Source organism: Oryzias latipes, chromosome 11 (genome assembly GCF_002234675.1).
Source record: "Oryzias latipes chromosome 11, ASM223467v1".
Taxonomy (NCBI): Eukaryota; Metazoa; Chordata; class Actinopteri; order Beloniformes; family Adrianichthyidae; genus Oryzias; species Oryzias latipes.
The window spans coordinates 15068644-15087734 of record NC_019869.2 but is presented as its reverse complement, the minus strand read 5'-3'; the positions used below and the strand labels follow the sequence as shown (position 1 = coordinate 15087734).

General features: G+C 41.6%; 1 protein-coding gene across 1 annotated transcript in view; it reads right to left on the bottom strand.

The window, feature by feature from the left end:
- The window catches only part of LOC101172912 (glutamate receptor ionotropic, NMDA 2D), a 244735-nt gene that overhangs the window by 104052 nt on the left and 121592 nt on the right, over window positions 1-19091 (bottom strand). Inside the window, exon 5 of the mRNA XM_011480970.3 lies at window positions 5906-6093. Within this exon, the coding sequence (XP_011479272.2) occupies window positions 5906-6093 (188 nt within the window). The remainder of the gene's footprint in view (window positions 1-5905; window positions 6094-19091) is intronic.

Here is a 19091-nt window from a genome sequence, read left to right as displayed (position 1 = left end):
TGTTAAAGTCGGCATCCCATCTAAAGCAGAAGGAGAACGGATGCAAGGAATCACACGTCTAAAGACGTTTGACTGACTTTGAAGATGTCATGGCCATGAGAGCTCAAATAACAAAGTGAACAGGAACAGACAAAAACCAAATGGTTGGCCAGCGCAACCTCTTTCTAATGTGTTTGTTCATGTGTTCTTCAATGCGGATGACTAAACAATCGTCATCAAAAATCAGTTGTTTGAAGGTGCTAAAATACTAGATTGATTACCTTGTTTGGTGATTAATCTTCATCTTAAAAGTATTAGTGTAAGTATTAGATCTAACAGCAGCAACCATGATTTTGGATCAACGACTTCAGAATAATATTTTGAAATGTATTGACTTTGAAGTGTCCCAGACGTTATGTTCCAATTTAATTTCTACAAGGGCAAACAATGCTAAAGCGAGAGCGATCCAAACGTCAAGGAATCTTATATCTGCTCTTGCAAAACTTTAATCAAAATAATGTGCTCTGGAGGAGGAGGTTGTGGTTAATTTTATGGTCATATTTATAATGCATTTTAATGTAAAAAAAAAAAAGTCCATGTACAGCTCAGCGTTTTATAGAAATGAAATAAGGCAGGTTAATTAACTCAGTCAGGATTCTGCCTTTTTGGTCTTCCAGGGTTCACATACTTTTCTCCATTTTAATGAAGCTCATGCTCCTCGCCAACTACCTGCAGTGTTTTTTGCTCTCTGGTTCTCTATTATTTGCCATAATGGGAACTTATTTTCTGAAATCTACCTCCAGAGGTCATTTGACAGACTACATCAACTTTTCTTTGCTTTTGTTAATTTCTGGATGTGGAGCTTTGTACGGTGGCCGAGAACCGCCATTGCAGCAAAGAAAAGAAGAGGAAAAGCTTTGGGCTTAGTTTTACCTATAGGCCAAACCGGCACTGAGTTATTTATAACATAATAAGAAACTACAAAGACCACAATGTTGGTGGAGCATCAGCCATATTGAAAATAAAAGAACCTGCTACCAAAATCCATTCAGCCATAAATCAGTTTTATCCTAACTGCATAAAACACTTTGAATTTCTTAACTGGAATTTCCTAAATCTGACATAAATTTCAAATGTGCTTGGCTGTAAATATTTCAATGTTAGGATTTGCAACATAATTTTAAAGTTAGAGGAAAACCAGCGCACTTTATTGAATTCTCAGATGTTTAGAGTTCTCTGTGTTTGTCTTTGCTCATGAGTGTCACAGTAGTGACATTCTCACTTAAATCTATTCATGTGCCAGATAAAAACAGATTTGTTTGCTTTCAGGGCAGTTTATTATTAGACAAATCTCTATTAATAAAGAGAGCAGGGATTTAAAATATTCCAAGAAACACATCGGCTGTTTTTCAACAATTCTCTCATTTTTTTCTGTCCATGTTTGATTTATGAAACATTTTGAGAATCAGCGTTGTTTGAAATATAAGGACCAGACACACACCCGAGGCTGTGGCATAACGTTAAGTGGTTTTAGAATTTCCTAAGCCAATTTTTATTTTGTATTCTTTACCGGGCAAGTTGTACCAGTGCTGTGACTTCAAGCACTGTGATGGTTGATCCGCAAGATGTGATGTTCAACTCAAAACTCCGGCTGATCCTCCCAGAATAATTTATCTGGCCTTCGTTAAATTACTGTCAGCCAAATATTATCCATCTAAATGTGCAAAGTTTTTAATATGGAAGTATCTGCAACAGTAAGGTAAAGTGTGACTAAACTCTGATTAGTACAGCTCCTATAAACTTTGTGGGAAACCTCTAAACTTTCACATTTTGTGCAGCTGTCAGTTTTTCTGTCTTCAGAACTTGAAACAAAAAGCATTGTGACTGCATGATATTGGACTTTGTACCAGTGAGTAAAACAAAGGGAACATTTGGGTATGAATCAAAACATGCAGGAAAACAGAAACATCTTCTACATATTTAAAATTTGACTGATTGTATTCATTAGTAAAAGGAAAAATAGGTGTTCAAGCAGTTTAGGCACAAAATATCTGTTTAGAAGTTCATATTTTTTTACCAAAGTAAATCAACAGTGTGGATGTGTGGCCAAAGCATTTTGAAGAAAGTCAGCAAATGCATTCCTATGTGATTTTTGTGATGTTTCTTTGGTCTTTGTCATGTTCCGTTTTCCTCGTCAGTCCCACCAGGTTAAGGTTGAGGATCATCCACAGCTGTCCTCATTTAGTTGATTACCCTCAATGTTTTTAAATGTCTGGTTTTTTCAGTTCTTCATTGCTGCTTTGTCACGCCTTTTGGCGCTCCATGGGGTTCTGTGTGCAAGTTTATTTATTAGAAGTTTATTGTTTCAGCTATGAAGCCTGGTCTTCTGCATTTTGGGTCCCACTGGTTTCTGACATCAGATCCCCATTTTTAAGCACTAGTGACCAATATCAACAAAACGCTTTCGTAATTGTGCAACCCTCTAAAAAATACAAATGAATTTGCTGAAACGTAAGTGTAGGCAATTTTTCTAATGAGCTGGGTTATAATGGAGAGGAAAGAAAAAATATATCTGGAATGTCTGTGTGTTGACACGATGATGAACTATGGAATTTCAAAAGTTATGTTTAGGGTTGGAAGTTATATCTATTTTTTTCTGCACTTAAAAAAAGACAGAATAAATAACCTAATATTAACCATGATAAGGTGTATACAAGACTAAAATAAAAAATAAAAAAAATATATATATATATATATATATATATAGATATAGATATAGATACAGATATAGATATAGATATAAATATATAGATATCTATATAGATATAGATATCTATATATATAGATATATATATCAAATTTAACATTTCAACTTTTTATTTAGCATAAATTATATTATAAAAGTCAAAAGATATTTCTTTCTAAAAAAGCAGTAACCCAAAGTGTAAATTCTTTCAGTGAGCACACCTGAAACAGTGCTACTTTTCAGCTCAATTCACTTGTGTGTTTAGATTGAGGCAGACACAAATCCCTGAGGTAAAATTAGGTCAATCCCACAGAGAACACCTCATGCATGGAGCAGAAAGCCCTGTGTGATGCAGCAAGTAGAGAAAAACACAGCGTTTATTGGGGATGAAGAAGAGAATGTTTATTTTCTCCCTGGTCCTCATGCATTTTTAACACCAGCAGGTTGGATTTTCAGCTCCTTCGAGGCTTAGTGCTGCACAACCCATTTAATCCTCGTAAACTCTTGTTTGCAGCCGAGAAAGCATTACAAAAGTTGAATTATTGGATATGCAACCAATACCAAATTATCATTTGATGATATACAAGAGTATGAATAAAAACTTTGGTGGACTCTTTAGTCTTTAACCTTTTATTTAAATAGATGGCTGAGTTTAATCATATTTCAATTATATGTGCCACTTCTTTTTTAAATATTTTATAATCTCAAAAAGATGCAAAAATGAACCCTTAGGTATAAATCTGGCCCTTTTTTGGCAAACATAATCTGGATAGAATATTTTAAAACCACACATAAACTGCTGGGAAGTCACATTTTAATTTAAAAAGTGCTCTTTTTTTTCTATGAGAAAGCTCAATATCTGTGCTGCATTTCCTTAAATTCTAGCCTGTCTTTCAACAAATACTCTTGCTAATATTTACAATAGTAACATAATCCTTTTAAAACTGTATGACCTTGTTGATTTTTACACCGCACAACTTCTATAATAAATGATAAAAATGCAAAAAAAGGTAAATATCAGACCAAGAAAACCTGTAAGAAAGTAGAAAAAATTTAGTTTTTTTTAAAATATATTTATTTATTTATTTTTGCAAGATGCTAAAAGTACGACGGAGTTGTAGAGACACCGAAGTGAGCCTACAGAGCAGCAAGTGAACGCCGCGCAGCAGCAGAGCAGACCGACTAAACTCAATTAAACAGGTGAGCTGAATGTTTATTCATAACGTTCCAAATGTTTGGAAGCTCATTTGTTTGATTCACAATTTATTATTGTTTTATTTATTGATGGGTGGTTTGCAGGATCACTGCAGCCCCTAGATGAAGCCATCAGTATCCCTGCAGCTGTCCACTTCCATCCTTTCTTCCTCCACCAAAGACAAGATCTCTACGTTTGTGTGATGCTTCCGTCTGAGGAGGAACACTTTTTTGGTATTTTCAACGTTTTTATACTAATATAACAGACTATTTTCATTCCTCTGTATTGTTTTATGTTGAAATGGGACGTTTCTTCTGGAGGAGGGGGGGTCTGTAACACTGTTTACTTCCGAAAAGGAGAATAAAGTCTGCAGCGGTCCTCTACACCCAAACGTGTCTCTGAGCTCCTGACACCAAACCCCGGCTCCACTGAAAATAATCTGATTTTGAGTCGGCAAAAGGTTCAGAATCTCTTTGTTTTTTAAACCTATCCGGAAATAAAGCTTCACAAAAGGCTCCACATATTTCATATTGAAGCTAGGCTCCAATAAACGGAAAACATTGGTGTTTTTTTCCTCGTAAATGACCTTTTCACTCACAAATTTACCTGCTTTTTCTCGTAAATTTACGACTTAAAATCTCGTAATTTAACAGGTATGACTTTCTTTCTCGTAAATTTAAGACTTAAAAGTCGTAATTTAAAAAAAATGTTTTTTTTCTTTTTGTAAACTGGCCCTAAAACTCCGTCGTATAAAAGAAAATGAATGGGAAAAGAAAACAAATGGTAAAATAGATCAAAAGAAGCTGAATAAACCAGGAAAATGCTTTTTTTTATTATAAGTAAAACACTGGTAAACTTAACAATAGGCAAATCTAGGGACTACTGAGCTCTAAAAGGTGCAGATAGTGTTTGTTTCATATGGAAGTTTTAAAAACGTGATGATTCCCAAAGTATTTCGGAGAACACAGAAACAGAGCGGTTAGTCACAGCTCCTGAAGCAGCTGCAGATTCAAAAGCAGCTGAAAACAAATTGCATATTTGAAAGAATAACTTTATATGTACACTTTATACATTATACATTTTTTGAATGAGTACCATATTACAATTTTTACCATAAAAAAACATACTTAAGGCCTGTTCACACCGGGACGAATTTCGCCGGCGATTTTCGCCGACGTTTAACGCCTCGTGACTAAACAAAGGGCACCAACGAGAGTGTGCACACCGACGCGAAAAAACGCCAGGCGTTAAAGCGTCAAAAAAAAAAAACGCCTCGGGTTCGTTTTTTTTTTTCGACGCGTCGCGTCGAAATCTACTCGACCAATGAGAACGGCGCTTTTGCTCACGTGTCTGGAGCTTCTGAAGTTACAGTAAAACACAACTTGGGGGCGCTCAAACACAAAACTGCCTTGCTGAGCACACATACCAGCGAAGAAGATAGACGCCGAGTAGCGTCTACACAGCCGCGAAGCAATAATGACGGACATTCTAAAACATCCCCGAACCAAGCACCAGTTGGAGCTACTGGTGCTTGAAATATTCATGTTTTCTTTGTTTGATTCTGACAAGCGCGTGAATACTTGCTCTCTTCTTCTGAGTGAAAAGCGACTTTAAGAAGCGTAAAGTTGCGCAGCGCCACCTTGTGTACAGGAGTATTTCTGTTTTACATTAAGCGCCATCTAATGTCAGGGAATGAAATTGCATGTTCACTCCACTCATCGTCAGCGAAAATCGCCTGGGTGTGAACACAAAAAACGTGGCGAAAAACGCTGGCGAATAACGCCTGGCGAATATTCGTCCCGGTGTGTACGGGCCTTTACAGTCCAAGTGTCATGGTTTCGTCCGTTCTAGCCACATTCAACAATGACAATTGATGTTGCAAAATTTCACAATTCCAACAGATTTCAAGTCAAACAGACAAGATTTGTAAGACTGTTTCAAGTGTGAAAGATCTGTTTGTTTCTCAGCCTCTCAGCCCCTCTTACCTGCGCGGCTCGTCCCTCCAGCCCTGTGGCCTGATGGCAAACAGCACTTTAGGCAGTCCCTCCAGGCCCAACCCGGACAGGGCCGGCCCCACGGCAAACCACATGTGGCTCGGCCCGGCCTGATCCGCTGCCCAGGCCGCCCGAAAAATCAGCTCAGCTTCTTCCATGGAGCAGTAGAGAAGGCGGACCTGGAGGGAAAGGAGGAAATTGAGGAGATGCTAAAAGGAGGGGGGTAAGGAAAGCTAAAGATTCTTGAAATCCGCTCGCTCCACTTGGTATAATATTAAATAGATAGAGCCAAAAGAGATCAGGAGTAAGAAACAAAGGCAGAGGAAGTGGCTGATGCTCAGCCTTCTTGAGATGATAGCCTGAAGGAAGTACTTGATGAGAAACTTGAGCCACGGTTTTCCAAAACGACTGATGCTTTTCTGACAGAGGAACCAGCAGGCGCGTGGTATGTGGAACACCCGCTTCGTTTTCACCGCTCTTACTCACAGGATGGAGAGATGACGCAGATCCTCCTACTCAGGCGATAGCAAACAAGATCAAGGTCGCCATGAGGTCTACGCACACACTCAGTCCCTGCCTGTGGTGGACTTGGAAAAGTCAATGAGTGTTCAGATCCCTTCACATATGGAGTTTTCTAACCGGAATGTTGCTGTTTTTGATAGAAAGTCTTCTCCTCCTCTGATGGATGAGAGATGGTGTCCTCTAAAATTGCAGGCCACTTTGTAAGTGCCTGTGTCATTTTTCAAATGCTGAAAATCTTATTTAAAAAAAAAAGTGTAATTTAGACTCCTTTGGGTGTTCATATGTTATTATGACATGACATCACCACAAGCTGGTAAAATTGAACAGCAGAGTCTAAATTGAGCACTTCGGTTAATGTCAAATGTTGCAGATGGGAAGTATGTTTGTAGCTTGAAAACATTTAGAATTAATTGTAATTTTATAAACAAAGAAACCCTTTTGTAAAGTGGTTTATAAAAATAAATTAGCCATAAAAAACAATATTGCAGCTTAGACTCAAAGGGTTGCTTGTTGGGAGCTTTCCAGCTCCTATTATTACGGTCAGATTATCAGCAGCAGCAGGAGCTTGTTTACCGAAAGATTGCTGACATATCCAGTAGACAGCAGGGACCTATATGCCCACTGAAAATTGCACACATGCTATTAGGAAGAGAATCTTATGGAGAATTCAATTTTTCGTCTGGGGTGTATTCAGGGTGTTTAAATGAAGTGCTTCTTGGTTGTGGGAAAATAAACCCCTCCTGAGCTGGTGTATAAAAGCTGAAGAGAAAAACTGAAACAGAGCTGAAAGAGGAGTGTGATACAAAGGTGATTCTGTCTATTATGTGTGCATTGCAACATTGATGAATCAATCAACACAGCTTTTGCATAAATGGGAGATAACTTTTTTACAGTGGAATCCCCCAGTGCATACATTGTCAACACAATACTCTTTGGTTTGATCAAAACATCTGATTTTTTTCAATGCATCATAAAGCATTTAACACTGTACAACAGTGCAAATAATCCTGGGGTACCTCAGGGTTCACTGTCAGGGCCCCTGAAGTCTCTTTTAATATATTTGTCTATGATGTTCTGCTGCTTTGTCTGTTATTTTCACCCAAAACAGACTGTTTAACACTTAACAACACCCAGATGTCTTCACTGAGTGATGAATGTTGGCTACTGTAAGTGCATAAGGGATAATTCAAATCAACAGTGTGAATGCTTACTGATCTCAAACAGACTGTTTTTTAGATGCATGGCGTCAAAAAAACGATCAAAATGTATCAGTACAACTTTGGTAAAACATAAAGCTGCACTGCTGGATGGGTTGTTGCAACATAGCAGCTACTGTCATCAGAAGGCTTGCAGAGTGAATGCTTGATAGATTTTAGGAATACACTGAAAAAGTTTATCCTTTATGCGTGGGTCCCGTTGCTCCTGGCTTGGGGGCAGTAGCGGTTTTAGCCAAGGGCAATACGGGCAATTACCCAGGGCGGAAAATGAAGGGGCGCGGTGCCGGCGGCTCAGCGCTTGTAAACAAATATATGCACCACTATTGCTTTACCTTTATCACAGAGTTTGTACCAGCCTCTCCTGTCTTTGAGAAGAACACACAAATGTGTGTGAAGAAGGAGAAGGGGAGGGGGCGCAGGGTGAAGGGCGCAGGCTGCGAGGCAAGCACGGACCACTGCCAGGATTGCGCATGCGCAAAACCTGGCTGGATCATCTTCAAGGGGGGCGACGGTCGCGGGCCGTGGCTCAGTGCTTGATGAAAAAATAAAAACTGCGACTGCGCTGCTATGTAGCGAATTTGCGCCCCTGGGTGCAGCTGCATGCGCTCCTGCTGGAAATGCGTGACGAAAAGGGGAGGGCTGCGGGGAATCAGTTCAACTGTGGGTCGCTTCCAAATTAAGTGGCCAGGTGGGGGACAAGGGCGGGGGATGGAATCTACTTTATAAAACTTGTTTAAAAGTCATACGGTGTCATTCTATAACCTAAACTTTAATAAAGGTATAAAAAAAATCATGCTTTTTTGGGCTAATTTTTGTGTGAAATGCCCAAATAAAAATGGAAACACAAAAAAATGTCACTAAGGTGACAGTTGGTTTAATCGACAGACTTGATGCTTTCGTTAAGACATTTATTGCTAAATGCCAAAAACATCTGAAATATGGACAAAAAAAGGTCAAAGCCATCTGGTGCCCAATTTAGAAAGAAAAGAGAAGAATAAGAGGAGAAAAGAGATAAAGAAAAGGGTATGTCCTTAAAGCTAGATGCACGTTTTCTAATGCTTCCTGGCCCTGCAAAAACAACGTTGCTGATGAAAACTTTGACCAAAACTGTTGCAAATAACGTCATTGTTTATTTTTTTAAGATTTTCTTTTTAAACGTTTGCGCTGCCTGAACTTGTAACATTAACACACAATGTTTTGATGTGTTTTGTTGTTGTATAAGTGGTTCATAAATGTAAAATGAGCTGTGATGGTAGCATGCTGCTGCTGTCAACAAAATTTTCATAAATCTGTTGGTAGTTTTAAATATGAATATTAACCATTTACTACAACTCTATAGTGACAAAACATAATTTAACAGGTCATAACTAAAAATGTGCCAATCAAAGGATTGAAGATGGCAAACAAGAGCCCGGGGAGTAATTCAGTAATTCAGTAATTCTTCCCCTGTCCCTCCCCACACACATTAAATGTCACAAATAAATAAAAAATAATCAAAACCAAAAAGGGGTATACAGTGATCCCTTGCTATATCACGGTTTACTTTTCACGGTTTCGCTACTTCACGGATTTGGATTGTGCATTGTGTTCTGCATTCTGATTGGCTAAAAAGTCACTCAGCGAGTAGCTCAAGAATGGGACCCTTTGATGAGCCGTTCATTACAGTTCTCCAACATAATCGATGGTGGCATGTCGGTGTATAAGGATCTTTAGCAAAGAAGAAAAAAGAGCGACAACAACTGCCTATCACTATGTTCCTCTCCCGAACAAACACACCTGCAGCTGCACCGCGGGCTTCAAAAGGAAAAAACGCTGCAGAGGATGCAGCGGCTCAGTATGAAGAGCAGTGAAAAAGAAGACCGGTGTCACTATCTGTCCCACTGTACTTTTTTATTTTTTTCATAATCATTTTAAATTTTCCTCCGTTTAATCCACTCGGGTCGCGGTGGGCGGGGCTAATCTCCGCAATTTAAAGCCTTCTGTTCTTATCGATGATTGAAATTATTATTTGACAGCACACTACAAAAGTTATTTGTTGAAAAAACGTTTCTAAAGTACTTTTATTTGTTAAAAAAACAATTGATTTAGCCTGTTAAATGGTTTGTTCTTTCTTTTCAATGTATAATAGTGAATTTCATTGTATAATAATTGTAAAAAAATAAAGGTTTCTACTTCACGGGTTTTGCTTATCACGGGTTCTATTTGGAACGTAACCCCCGCGATAATCAAGGGATCACTGTATACAAATTTACACTCTGGTTTTTCAAAGGTATATAAGCTCTTTTTGTAAAACCTGTCCAACACAAAAGGCCTTCAGCTCCCATCTGCTTGCTCAGTTATTGGACAGAACAAGTAAAAAAAAAAGAAAAAAAAGTTTATCCTTGTGTTTTTTTATTTGTGAAAAACTATGGTGAAGAAAGTTTGACATTTCTGTTGTGGTGGCGTTTCTTGTCAGTGTTTTGTTGCAAGAAAAAGAGGTCCATATGATAAACAAAATAGTTTGCTAATCTTATTGCATATGATAAGATTCCCATCAAGCCCTCTGACCAATTCCTTGCAGCCTTTTGGATTCTCTAGACATGCTGAAAAATCCACTTTTTTGACTTTTTTGAGTAGTTAACACTATATCTCAGTGCACCTTTATTGTCCAAAAAATATGGTATTTCTAACTTAATTAATGAAAACAGAACAGCATATAATACTCTGTTGTAGTTATGCACCTGAGACCTTTACTCACGGTTCTTTTATTTATAGGAAATATAGAACTTAACTCTGGTCCATCTAGCTTGCCAGATGTTTTTATGTCTACATTTTTTTATGGGCTTTTATTCTTATGTTTTTAACAACACCCAGAGCCCGGGTCTATATGCAGAAATCCTTCTCACAGTCCTCTCTTAACTGCACTTCATTGACCAGCCAGCAGGTTTACCTGCTACACCTCAGGCATGAATCAAACTTCTTACATACATTACATAACATCTAACATTTCACAGGTTTCTAATTCCAAACCTGTGAAAGCACAAAAAAAGACTGTCATGTCCAAGAAAAAAATCCAGTCTCTTTATCTCAGCTTGGTGGAATTACAGGCTTCAAAATTCATCTAAATATGAGAAGCCTTGTTCCCAAGCTGGACAAACACTTAACCACATCCAGTCTTAACTTAAACTGGATTGATAGTTCATCTAATCTCTGAAACTACTGCAATAAAATTTGGTTTACATCAGTTAAAAAATCCCATTAGATTTGGTGAAACACAAAACTCTATTCTGGTTCTTATATTCACTAATCAACCCTGTAAGTAAGGTATTTCTGGAGTAATAAACACATCAGTTTCAGATAATTCACACAAATATGCCACCAGGAAACTTTTTAAACATCAACAAACTCATAAAACAAACTATGCTACTAAAATACCAAACACAAAACTATCACAGTTTAATGCTGAATTGGCTGGCACCGATTGGAGCTATGAAATGGCAAAATCCAGATCACACTTTGTTAAACTTTTACAAAAAGGTGGTGACCATACGTCAAATGTAGCCTATTCATCTACTTGTAAAATTTACAATAAACAGAACAAAGTACCTTGGATTACCTCTGAAATCTTACAGATTTAAAAAAAAAAGCCCTCCTCAAAGAAAACCATCAAGACACTAAAAACATCTGATGCAAAATTCACGTTGATACAGATCATAAACACGTGCCATTTTGAATTGTGCAAAGCCAAACAGCTCTACTACAAAAATTTAATTTATCTAACAGCTTCAGTTCACACCCAAAAACCTAATTGTAAACCATCAAATCGCTAACTGGTAAAAAAAATAAAATACAGTCTTCAAATCTCCAGAAATTGTACTCTTCTTAATGATTGTGACAACATTGCTCATTCTTTTAATGAATATTTCTTTGCATTTCTAAAAGAATTATCCTCTAGTTTTACTGCTTCTGAATTTCTTCCATTTCATCTGTATCTGAACAATTTTTATTTTCTGAAATATCACAAGTTGACTTAACTAATGTTTTGTGTTCACTGAATGTCTCCCATAACGTTGACATAAATAACCTGAACATGACTTTTCTAAAAGCACATGCCAGCACTCTTGTATCACTTTTTCATCACTTTGTTACTAACCTGTTTATTAGGCATTCATTTTCTCCTGCCATGTGGAGAAGAGCCAAGATCAACCCTTTTCTCAAGTCCGCTGACCCCACTGATTGCTCCAACTACCGTCCAATCACAATCCTCCCAACAGTTTCCAAATAACTTGAAAAATACTGCATTATCAGTTAATGGCTTATCTTGAGAAAAACAACCTACTTAGTGATTGCCAGCAGGGTTTCCGTATTCAAAATGGAAAAACTTCAGCAGGCCCTGCGACCTGTCCTGGATGTCCCCTGCCTTCACCAACGAGTGGCTGGGACAGGCTTCAGCAGCCCAGTGACCCCAAATGGGACAAAACAGTTTAGAAGATGAATGAATGAATGAATGAATGAATGAATGAATGAATGAATGAATGAATGAATGAATGAATGAATGAATGAATGAATGAATGAATGAATGAATGAATGAACACTTCAGCAGCAGTCACTGCAATGCCTCCAAAACTATCCTACCAGATCTAACACACATGAACTCTTGCACCAGCATTTAGGAACTCCTATGGACAGAAATCACTAAAACCTGGAACAAACTCCTGAACTCTAACTCCAGGACTCTAACATCCTAAAGTCTATTTAACCCTTGTGCTATCTTAGATGACCCCACCTTTGCATTGACGTGTTATTCCTACTATGGCAAAGGTGGATAAATGTGGAAAGATTTCATGTAATCCATGGACACCAGTGTGGATCACAAATCATTGAAGAAAAAAGGTTCAGAGCACTGTCTAGTGGGTCTAGATGACCCAACTCCCAATGTTAAAGTGCCTAAGAAAGCACAAGGAATAAAAGAACATCTATACTCTATTTAAAAGGCAGATACAGCTGTAATCACTGACATCACTTCTAAATTCCCTTCATGCTGTCTCTTCTTGAAGCTTTTACAATTGTATGACTGTTCTGGTTTTATCTTGGTATCTATGTTAGATGTCTTAACGCCTTTGTTCTGCAGAGCAGGGACCAGCTAAAAAACAGTTTTTAAACTAAGTCAGGCCTCGATGGTTTTTTATTTTTTCATGTTTAGTAAATTAAAAAGACATTTTAAAAAATCTACTTCATTCAAAAAATGCTGGGACAGAAAATACTCTAAATGCAGCAACAGGACAGCTGTCAGGACTCACGTGACTTCATCAAGCAGTTTTATTCATCAGCTGATCCAGTTGGCAATATACATTTATAATTAATATCTTACTAATTCTAATAGACTTTTTCCCCCTGTAAATATGACATTTATCTTGAAAAATACATACTCAAAACATTATAATGATTGGGTGCAGAGCAGACTATTATTCAAGTTTATAACAGTCATTGATCTGTTTTGGAACATTTTCTTACAGTTAACTGCTTCTGGCTCACACAGACTATTTTTTTTTTTTTTACAAAGGTCACCTTATTGTAAAAACCTTTCAAAGATGAAAGCCTTTATATGTTAATATAAAGCGTTTATATGTTAATACATATATTAAGAGAGAGGGTAGTCTTATTTAAATGCAGATTTTCAAAGATAAGTCACAAGGAAGATAATGACCTGCACCCAAAAATGCTTCAGTGCCTATGATTCAGTTAAAATTACAATGCAGAGGATGCTCATTCTTCATTTTGATGAAGTAATCCACTGGAGAGTGCTGCAGCTCTGAGTTCTCTACAGTTTATGTAATTGTTGTTGTTTTTTTTAATTGAAGCCGGCCTTTTGTCTGGACCTGAATATATGTAGGGTTTACACACTCTGCAGCTAAAAGTAGACTGTAGCAAAGCTGGGAATACACACAGTTGGGTTGCCTGAGAAACTTGACAATGTAATTTTTCACTTCTGGTTTTGTAAATGTTGTACCTTTTAGGGTCAAAAGCTACGCTCATTAAGGACAATCTTACTGGAACTTTGGATAACTTTTTACAGGACTTGAATCCCATTGAAATCAATAGAGAGTCCCAAAGGCTCAGAGAAGACATTGTGCTTTTTGTTTTTAGTCAGTATACCTTTAGAATACCAAAAGATACTGTTCAAACTTCCGACAACTCAAAAGAAACAAAACATTTTGTCACGGTGCCTCGGTCTGCCCCGCCCCCTCAGCTCTGCTCCTGACTTCCCCCAGCTGTGACCACTTCATCTCATCAACCTGCCTACTCTTAAGGAGATCCAACCCATTCATCGACGCCAGTTCGTTAACTCCTAACGGTGACTACGCCTGGTCAGCCTGCTCAAGTCCCATGTCTCTGTCCTGCCTTGCTCTCATGTTCTGCATCTCTGTCTCAGGATTTACCCAAACGAAGGTCACCTGTGTGGAAGTCTGCCGTCACTCATCTGCCGTCCTGAACCAAGCTCGGAGTCCGCCAGCCGCGGTGTTCCCTCCAGCCTCGCCACGAGCCACGTCCGGATTCCCTCCTGTCAAAGGATTTATTCTCTTCAACTTTTCCTGTGATTAAACTCACTTACCAAGTTACTTACCCGACTGATCATTCTGAGTTCCAGCATCTGGGTCTGTCTCGCCTGAAAACCATGACAGAACGAACTGGCCAAAACCCAGACCCAGCTGACTCAGATGGTCTACGCTACGCCGTGAGCCAACAAGGAATCATCCTGGGACGCCAAGCTGACGCGCTATCCCAAATAGCATCGGCTCAACAGGAACTTTTTCGGCGCCTCGATGGTATGTCACAAACATTAACAGAAATCACCAGTCAAGCCTCCGCTTCTGCTCCTACAGTTCCGGCCGCGACTTCCGGCAACAACCCCTCTTCCGCCGCCGTCACGACTCCTGAAAATTTCCGTCTCCAACCGGAACCTTTCCACGGCAACACGGAAGCATGCGGGGGCTTTCTCCTCCAGTGCCAGTTACTCTTCCAACAAGCTCCACGATACTACTACTCCGATCACAGTAAGATCACGCTAGTCATCAACTCTCTTCGCAGTAAAGCGCTACAATGGGCTCAGGCTTTCTTAGCCGCCAATCCTATATCATACTTACCTTTTGAACGATTCATTAATGAATTTAAGTTGGTGTTCGATCAGCCCCGTAAGCAAGACGAAGCAGCACGCAAGCTCCTTTCACTCCGACAACGAAACCGCTCCGTTAGTGAGCATATCATAGACTTCCGCATCCTGGCTGTGGAGGCTGGATGGTCGGATCCAGCTCTCCGTGGGGTCTTTTACCAGTCCCTCAACGAAGCTATCAAAGATCATCTATGTACCCAGCCGGAGGCTAACACTTTCGAGGAACTAGCGGCTGCCGCCTTACGCTCCGACATCAGGCTACAGGAACGTAACGGGAGTCGGAGTCATGTGACCAGGAAGACTACTACGCTAACCCCCCTCGTCACTCCCATGGACTGTAACACCACTCTTCGGTCTGATACTCCTCGCACCATCCCAGAAGAGCCTATGCAGATCGGGCATTCAAAAATCACCGCCGAGGAGCGGCTTAGACGTCGCAACGAAGGTGCGTGTTTCTATTGTGGAGAATTAGACCATCAGATTAATCAATGCTCCCGCCGTTTAAACTCCAGAACCCCCCGTTAAGAGACCGGTCGCGGGGGGATTGTCCCACTCATAATAATTTCTTGTTTGTTCCGGTCAAGTTATGCCACGAATCCCGAATTCTTGACTTTCAGGCGCTGGTCGATTCAGGCGCAGAACAGAATTTAATAGATCAGAGTATCGTTGAGCGCTTAGCGTTACCCACTGAACAACTCCCCTCTCCGGTCCATGCTGCTGGGTTGGGGGGACAGCATCTGTCCATTATTTCCCATCGCACCAAGCCGGTTATGCTTATTACCTCGGGGAATCACCGCGAGTTCATTCAGTTCTTTGTCACTCGCACACCCCAGACTCCTGTCGTATTGGGATTCGCGTGGCTTAAACTCCATAATCCTCACCTCGATTGGTCCCGTTTTACTATCAGGGGGTGGAGTGATTTTTGCATGGGTCACTGTCTCCAATCGGCCTTATCCTCCGTTTCCACGCCCTCGAGCAGTGAACCCGAAATTATTGACCTTTCCAATATTCCGGACCTTTATCATGATTTAAAACCCGTGTTCAGTAAATCGAAGGCTTCTTCCTTACCACCGCACAGACCTTATGATTGTGCCATCAACCTTCTCGAGGGCGCCACCCTGCCCAAGGGAAGATTGTTTAACCTTTCGGGTCCCGAAAAGAAAGCTATGGAGCTTTACATTCAGGAAGCCCTAGCTCAGGGTCACATTCGTCCCTCCTCTTCCCCAGCCGGGGCCGGATTTTTCTTCGTCGAGAAGAAAGACAAATCACTCAGACCTTGTATAGATTACCGCGAACTTAACCAAATAACTATTAAAGATAAATATTCTCTCCCACTCATCAGCTCGGTCTTTGATTCCATTCAGGAGGCACGCATATTTTCTAAACTCGACCTTCGCAATGCCTACCACCTCGTGCGTATGAGAGAAGGCGACGAATGGAAAACTGCATTTAATACTCCGCTAGGTCATTTCGAATATCTTGTGATGCCGTTTGGGCTAACCAACGCTCCTGCCACTTTTCAACGCTTGGTCAACGACGTCCTCAGAGATTTTCTAAATCAGTTTGTATTCGTGTATCTAGACGACATTTTGATCTACTCCAAAGATCCCAAGAACCACCAGAACCATGTGCGCCTTGTCCTTCAGAGGTTGGCCGAAAACCAGTTGTTCGTAAAGGCCGAAAAGTGCCAGTTCCACACTACCAGCATCCCTTTCCTCGGATACATTTTTGAAGCTGGCAGTATTCGACCTGATCCTGCCAAGATCACCGCTGTTTCCCAATGGGAATCCCCCACGTCACGTAAAAAGCTTCAGCAATTCCTTGGCTTTGCCAATTTCTATCGCCGTTTTATTCGAAATTACAGTGCTATCGCCGCGCCTCTCACACGTCTCACATCCACTGCTATACATTTTCTCTGGGACTCCACGGCTCAAGCCGCTTTCAGTAATCTTAAGAAACTGTTTGTATCAGCCCCCATCCTCATTCAACCAGATGTTTCCAGGCAATTTGTGGTGGAGGTTGACGCCTCCGACTCCGGGGTTGGAGCTGTCTTATCCCAACGTGAAGAAACATCCGGAAAGCTAAAACCGTGTGCTTTCTTCTCAAAGAAATTATCTCCGGCGGAACGCAACTATGATGTGGGCAATCGGGAGCTCCTGGCAATAAAACTGGCTCTCGAAGAGTGGCGTCATTGGCTGGAGGGAGCGGCTCAACCTTTCATAGTATGGACAGACCATAAAAATCTGGAATACCTGCGCTCTGCCAAAGGCTCAACTCCCGCCAAGCCCGCTGGTGTTTGTTTTTTGACCGCTTTAACTTCTCCATCACTTACAGACCCGGCAGTAGAAATATCAAACCGGACGCCCTCTCACGCCAATTCTGTGACACCGAACACTCCAAGACTACCACCAGCATTCTTCCTGAAACCTGCATCATCGGCAATCTCATCTGGGACATCGAAACCAAAGTTATTCAGGCGCAAGGTGAGGAACCCGATCACCCCACTCCTCCTAACGGCACTCTCTATGTCCCCGCATCTGTAAGGTCGGCAGTCATCACCTGGGCTCATACCTCTCGCATCGCCTGTCATGGAGGAGTCACTCGTACACTCCATCTAATACGAAGACGCTTCTTCTGGCCCTCAATGAATAAGGACGTCAGAGAATACATCGCCGCCTGCTCTACCTGCGCTCGTTCTAAAGCTTCCAACTCTCCACCTTCGGGGTTATTGCAGCCTCTGCCCACGCCGAACCGTCCCTGGTCCCACATCTCCATCGACTTCGTCACGGGCCTTCCCGTGTCTCAGGGTAACTCAGTCATTCTCACCGTAATCGACCGATTCTCCAAGTTTGTCCACTTTATTCCTCTCCCTCAGCTACTCACAGCCACTGAAACAGCAGAGGTCCTGGTAAATCACGTCTTCAGACACCACGGTATCCCTGCAGACATTGTGTCCGACCGCGGACCACAATTCATTTCTCAAGTCTGGAAGGCTTTCTGTTCTGCCTTAGGTGCCACCGTCAGCCTTACTTCTGGGTATCATCCCCAATCGAACGGACAAGCAGAACGGGCCAATCAGGAGCTGGAAGCTGCGCTCCGCTGCCTAGCCGCCCAGAACAACTCTGACTGGTCTGAATACTTGGTCTGGATCGAATACGCCCACAACACACATCCCTCCTCTGCCACGGGTGTGTCACCGTTTGAAGCATCTCTGGGTTATTTACCTCCTCTGTTTCCATCCCATGAACTAGATCTCACCGTTCCATCTGTCCAAGACCACCTTCAACGCTGCCAACTAATTTGGCGCCAGACTCAAGAGGCCCTCCGTCGCTCCAAGGAAGATAACTGCCGTACTGCCAACCGCCACAGGGTGGCAAGCCCCGACTACCAACCGGGCCAGAAAGTATGGTTATCTTCTAAAAATATTCCGATCCAGGCCACGTCCCGCAAGCTGGCTCCACGTTTTATTGGACCTTTCACCATAGATCGCATTATCAACCCCTCATGTGTCCGTCTTCACCTTCCGGCAGCCCTCAAAGTCCATCCGTCCTTTCACGTTTCTCAGATCAAGCCTGTTATGGACAGTGAATTGTGCCCGCCTTCCGCTTCCCCACCACCCGCCCGGCTCATCGACGGCGCTCCGGCGTTTACTGTCAGCCGTGTTTTGGATGTCCAGCGCCGGGGGCGCGGTTATCAGTTCTTGGTGGACTGGGAGGGTTATGGTCCTGAGGAACGATCTTGGATCTCCCGTTCCCTCATTTTGGACCATTCCCTCATTTCCGATTTCTACCGCGCCCACCCGGATCGTCGGCCTCGACCGCCCAGCGGCGGTCGTTAGGGGGGGGGTACTGTCACGGTGCCTCGGTCTGCCCCGCCCCCTCAGCTCTGCTCCTGACTTCCCCCAGCTGTGACCACTTCATCTCATCAACCTGCCTACTCTTAAGGAGATCCAACCCATTCATCGACGCCAGTTCGTTAACTCCTAACGGTGACTACGCCTGGTCAGCCTGCTCAAGTCCCATGTCTCTGTCCTGCCTTGCTCTCATGTTCTGCCTCTCTGTCTCAGGATTTACCCAAACGAAGGTCACCTGTGTGGAAGTCTGCCGTCACTCATCTGCCGTCCTGAACCAAGCTCGGAGTCCGCCAGCCGCGGTGTTCCCTCCAGCCTCGCCACGAGCCACGTCCGGATTCCCTCCTGTCAAAGGATTTATTCTCTTCAACTTTTCCTGTGATTAAACTCACTTACCAAGTTACTTACCCGACTGATCATTCTGAGTTCCAGCATCTG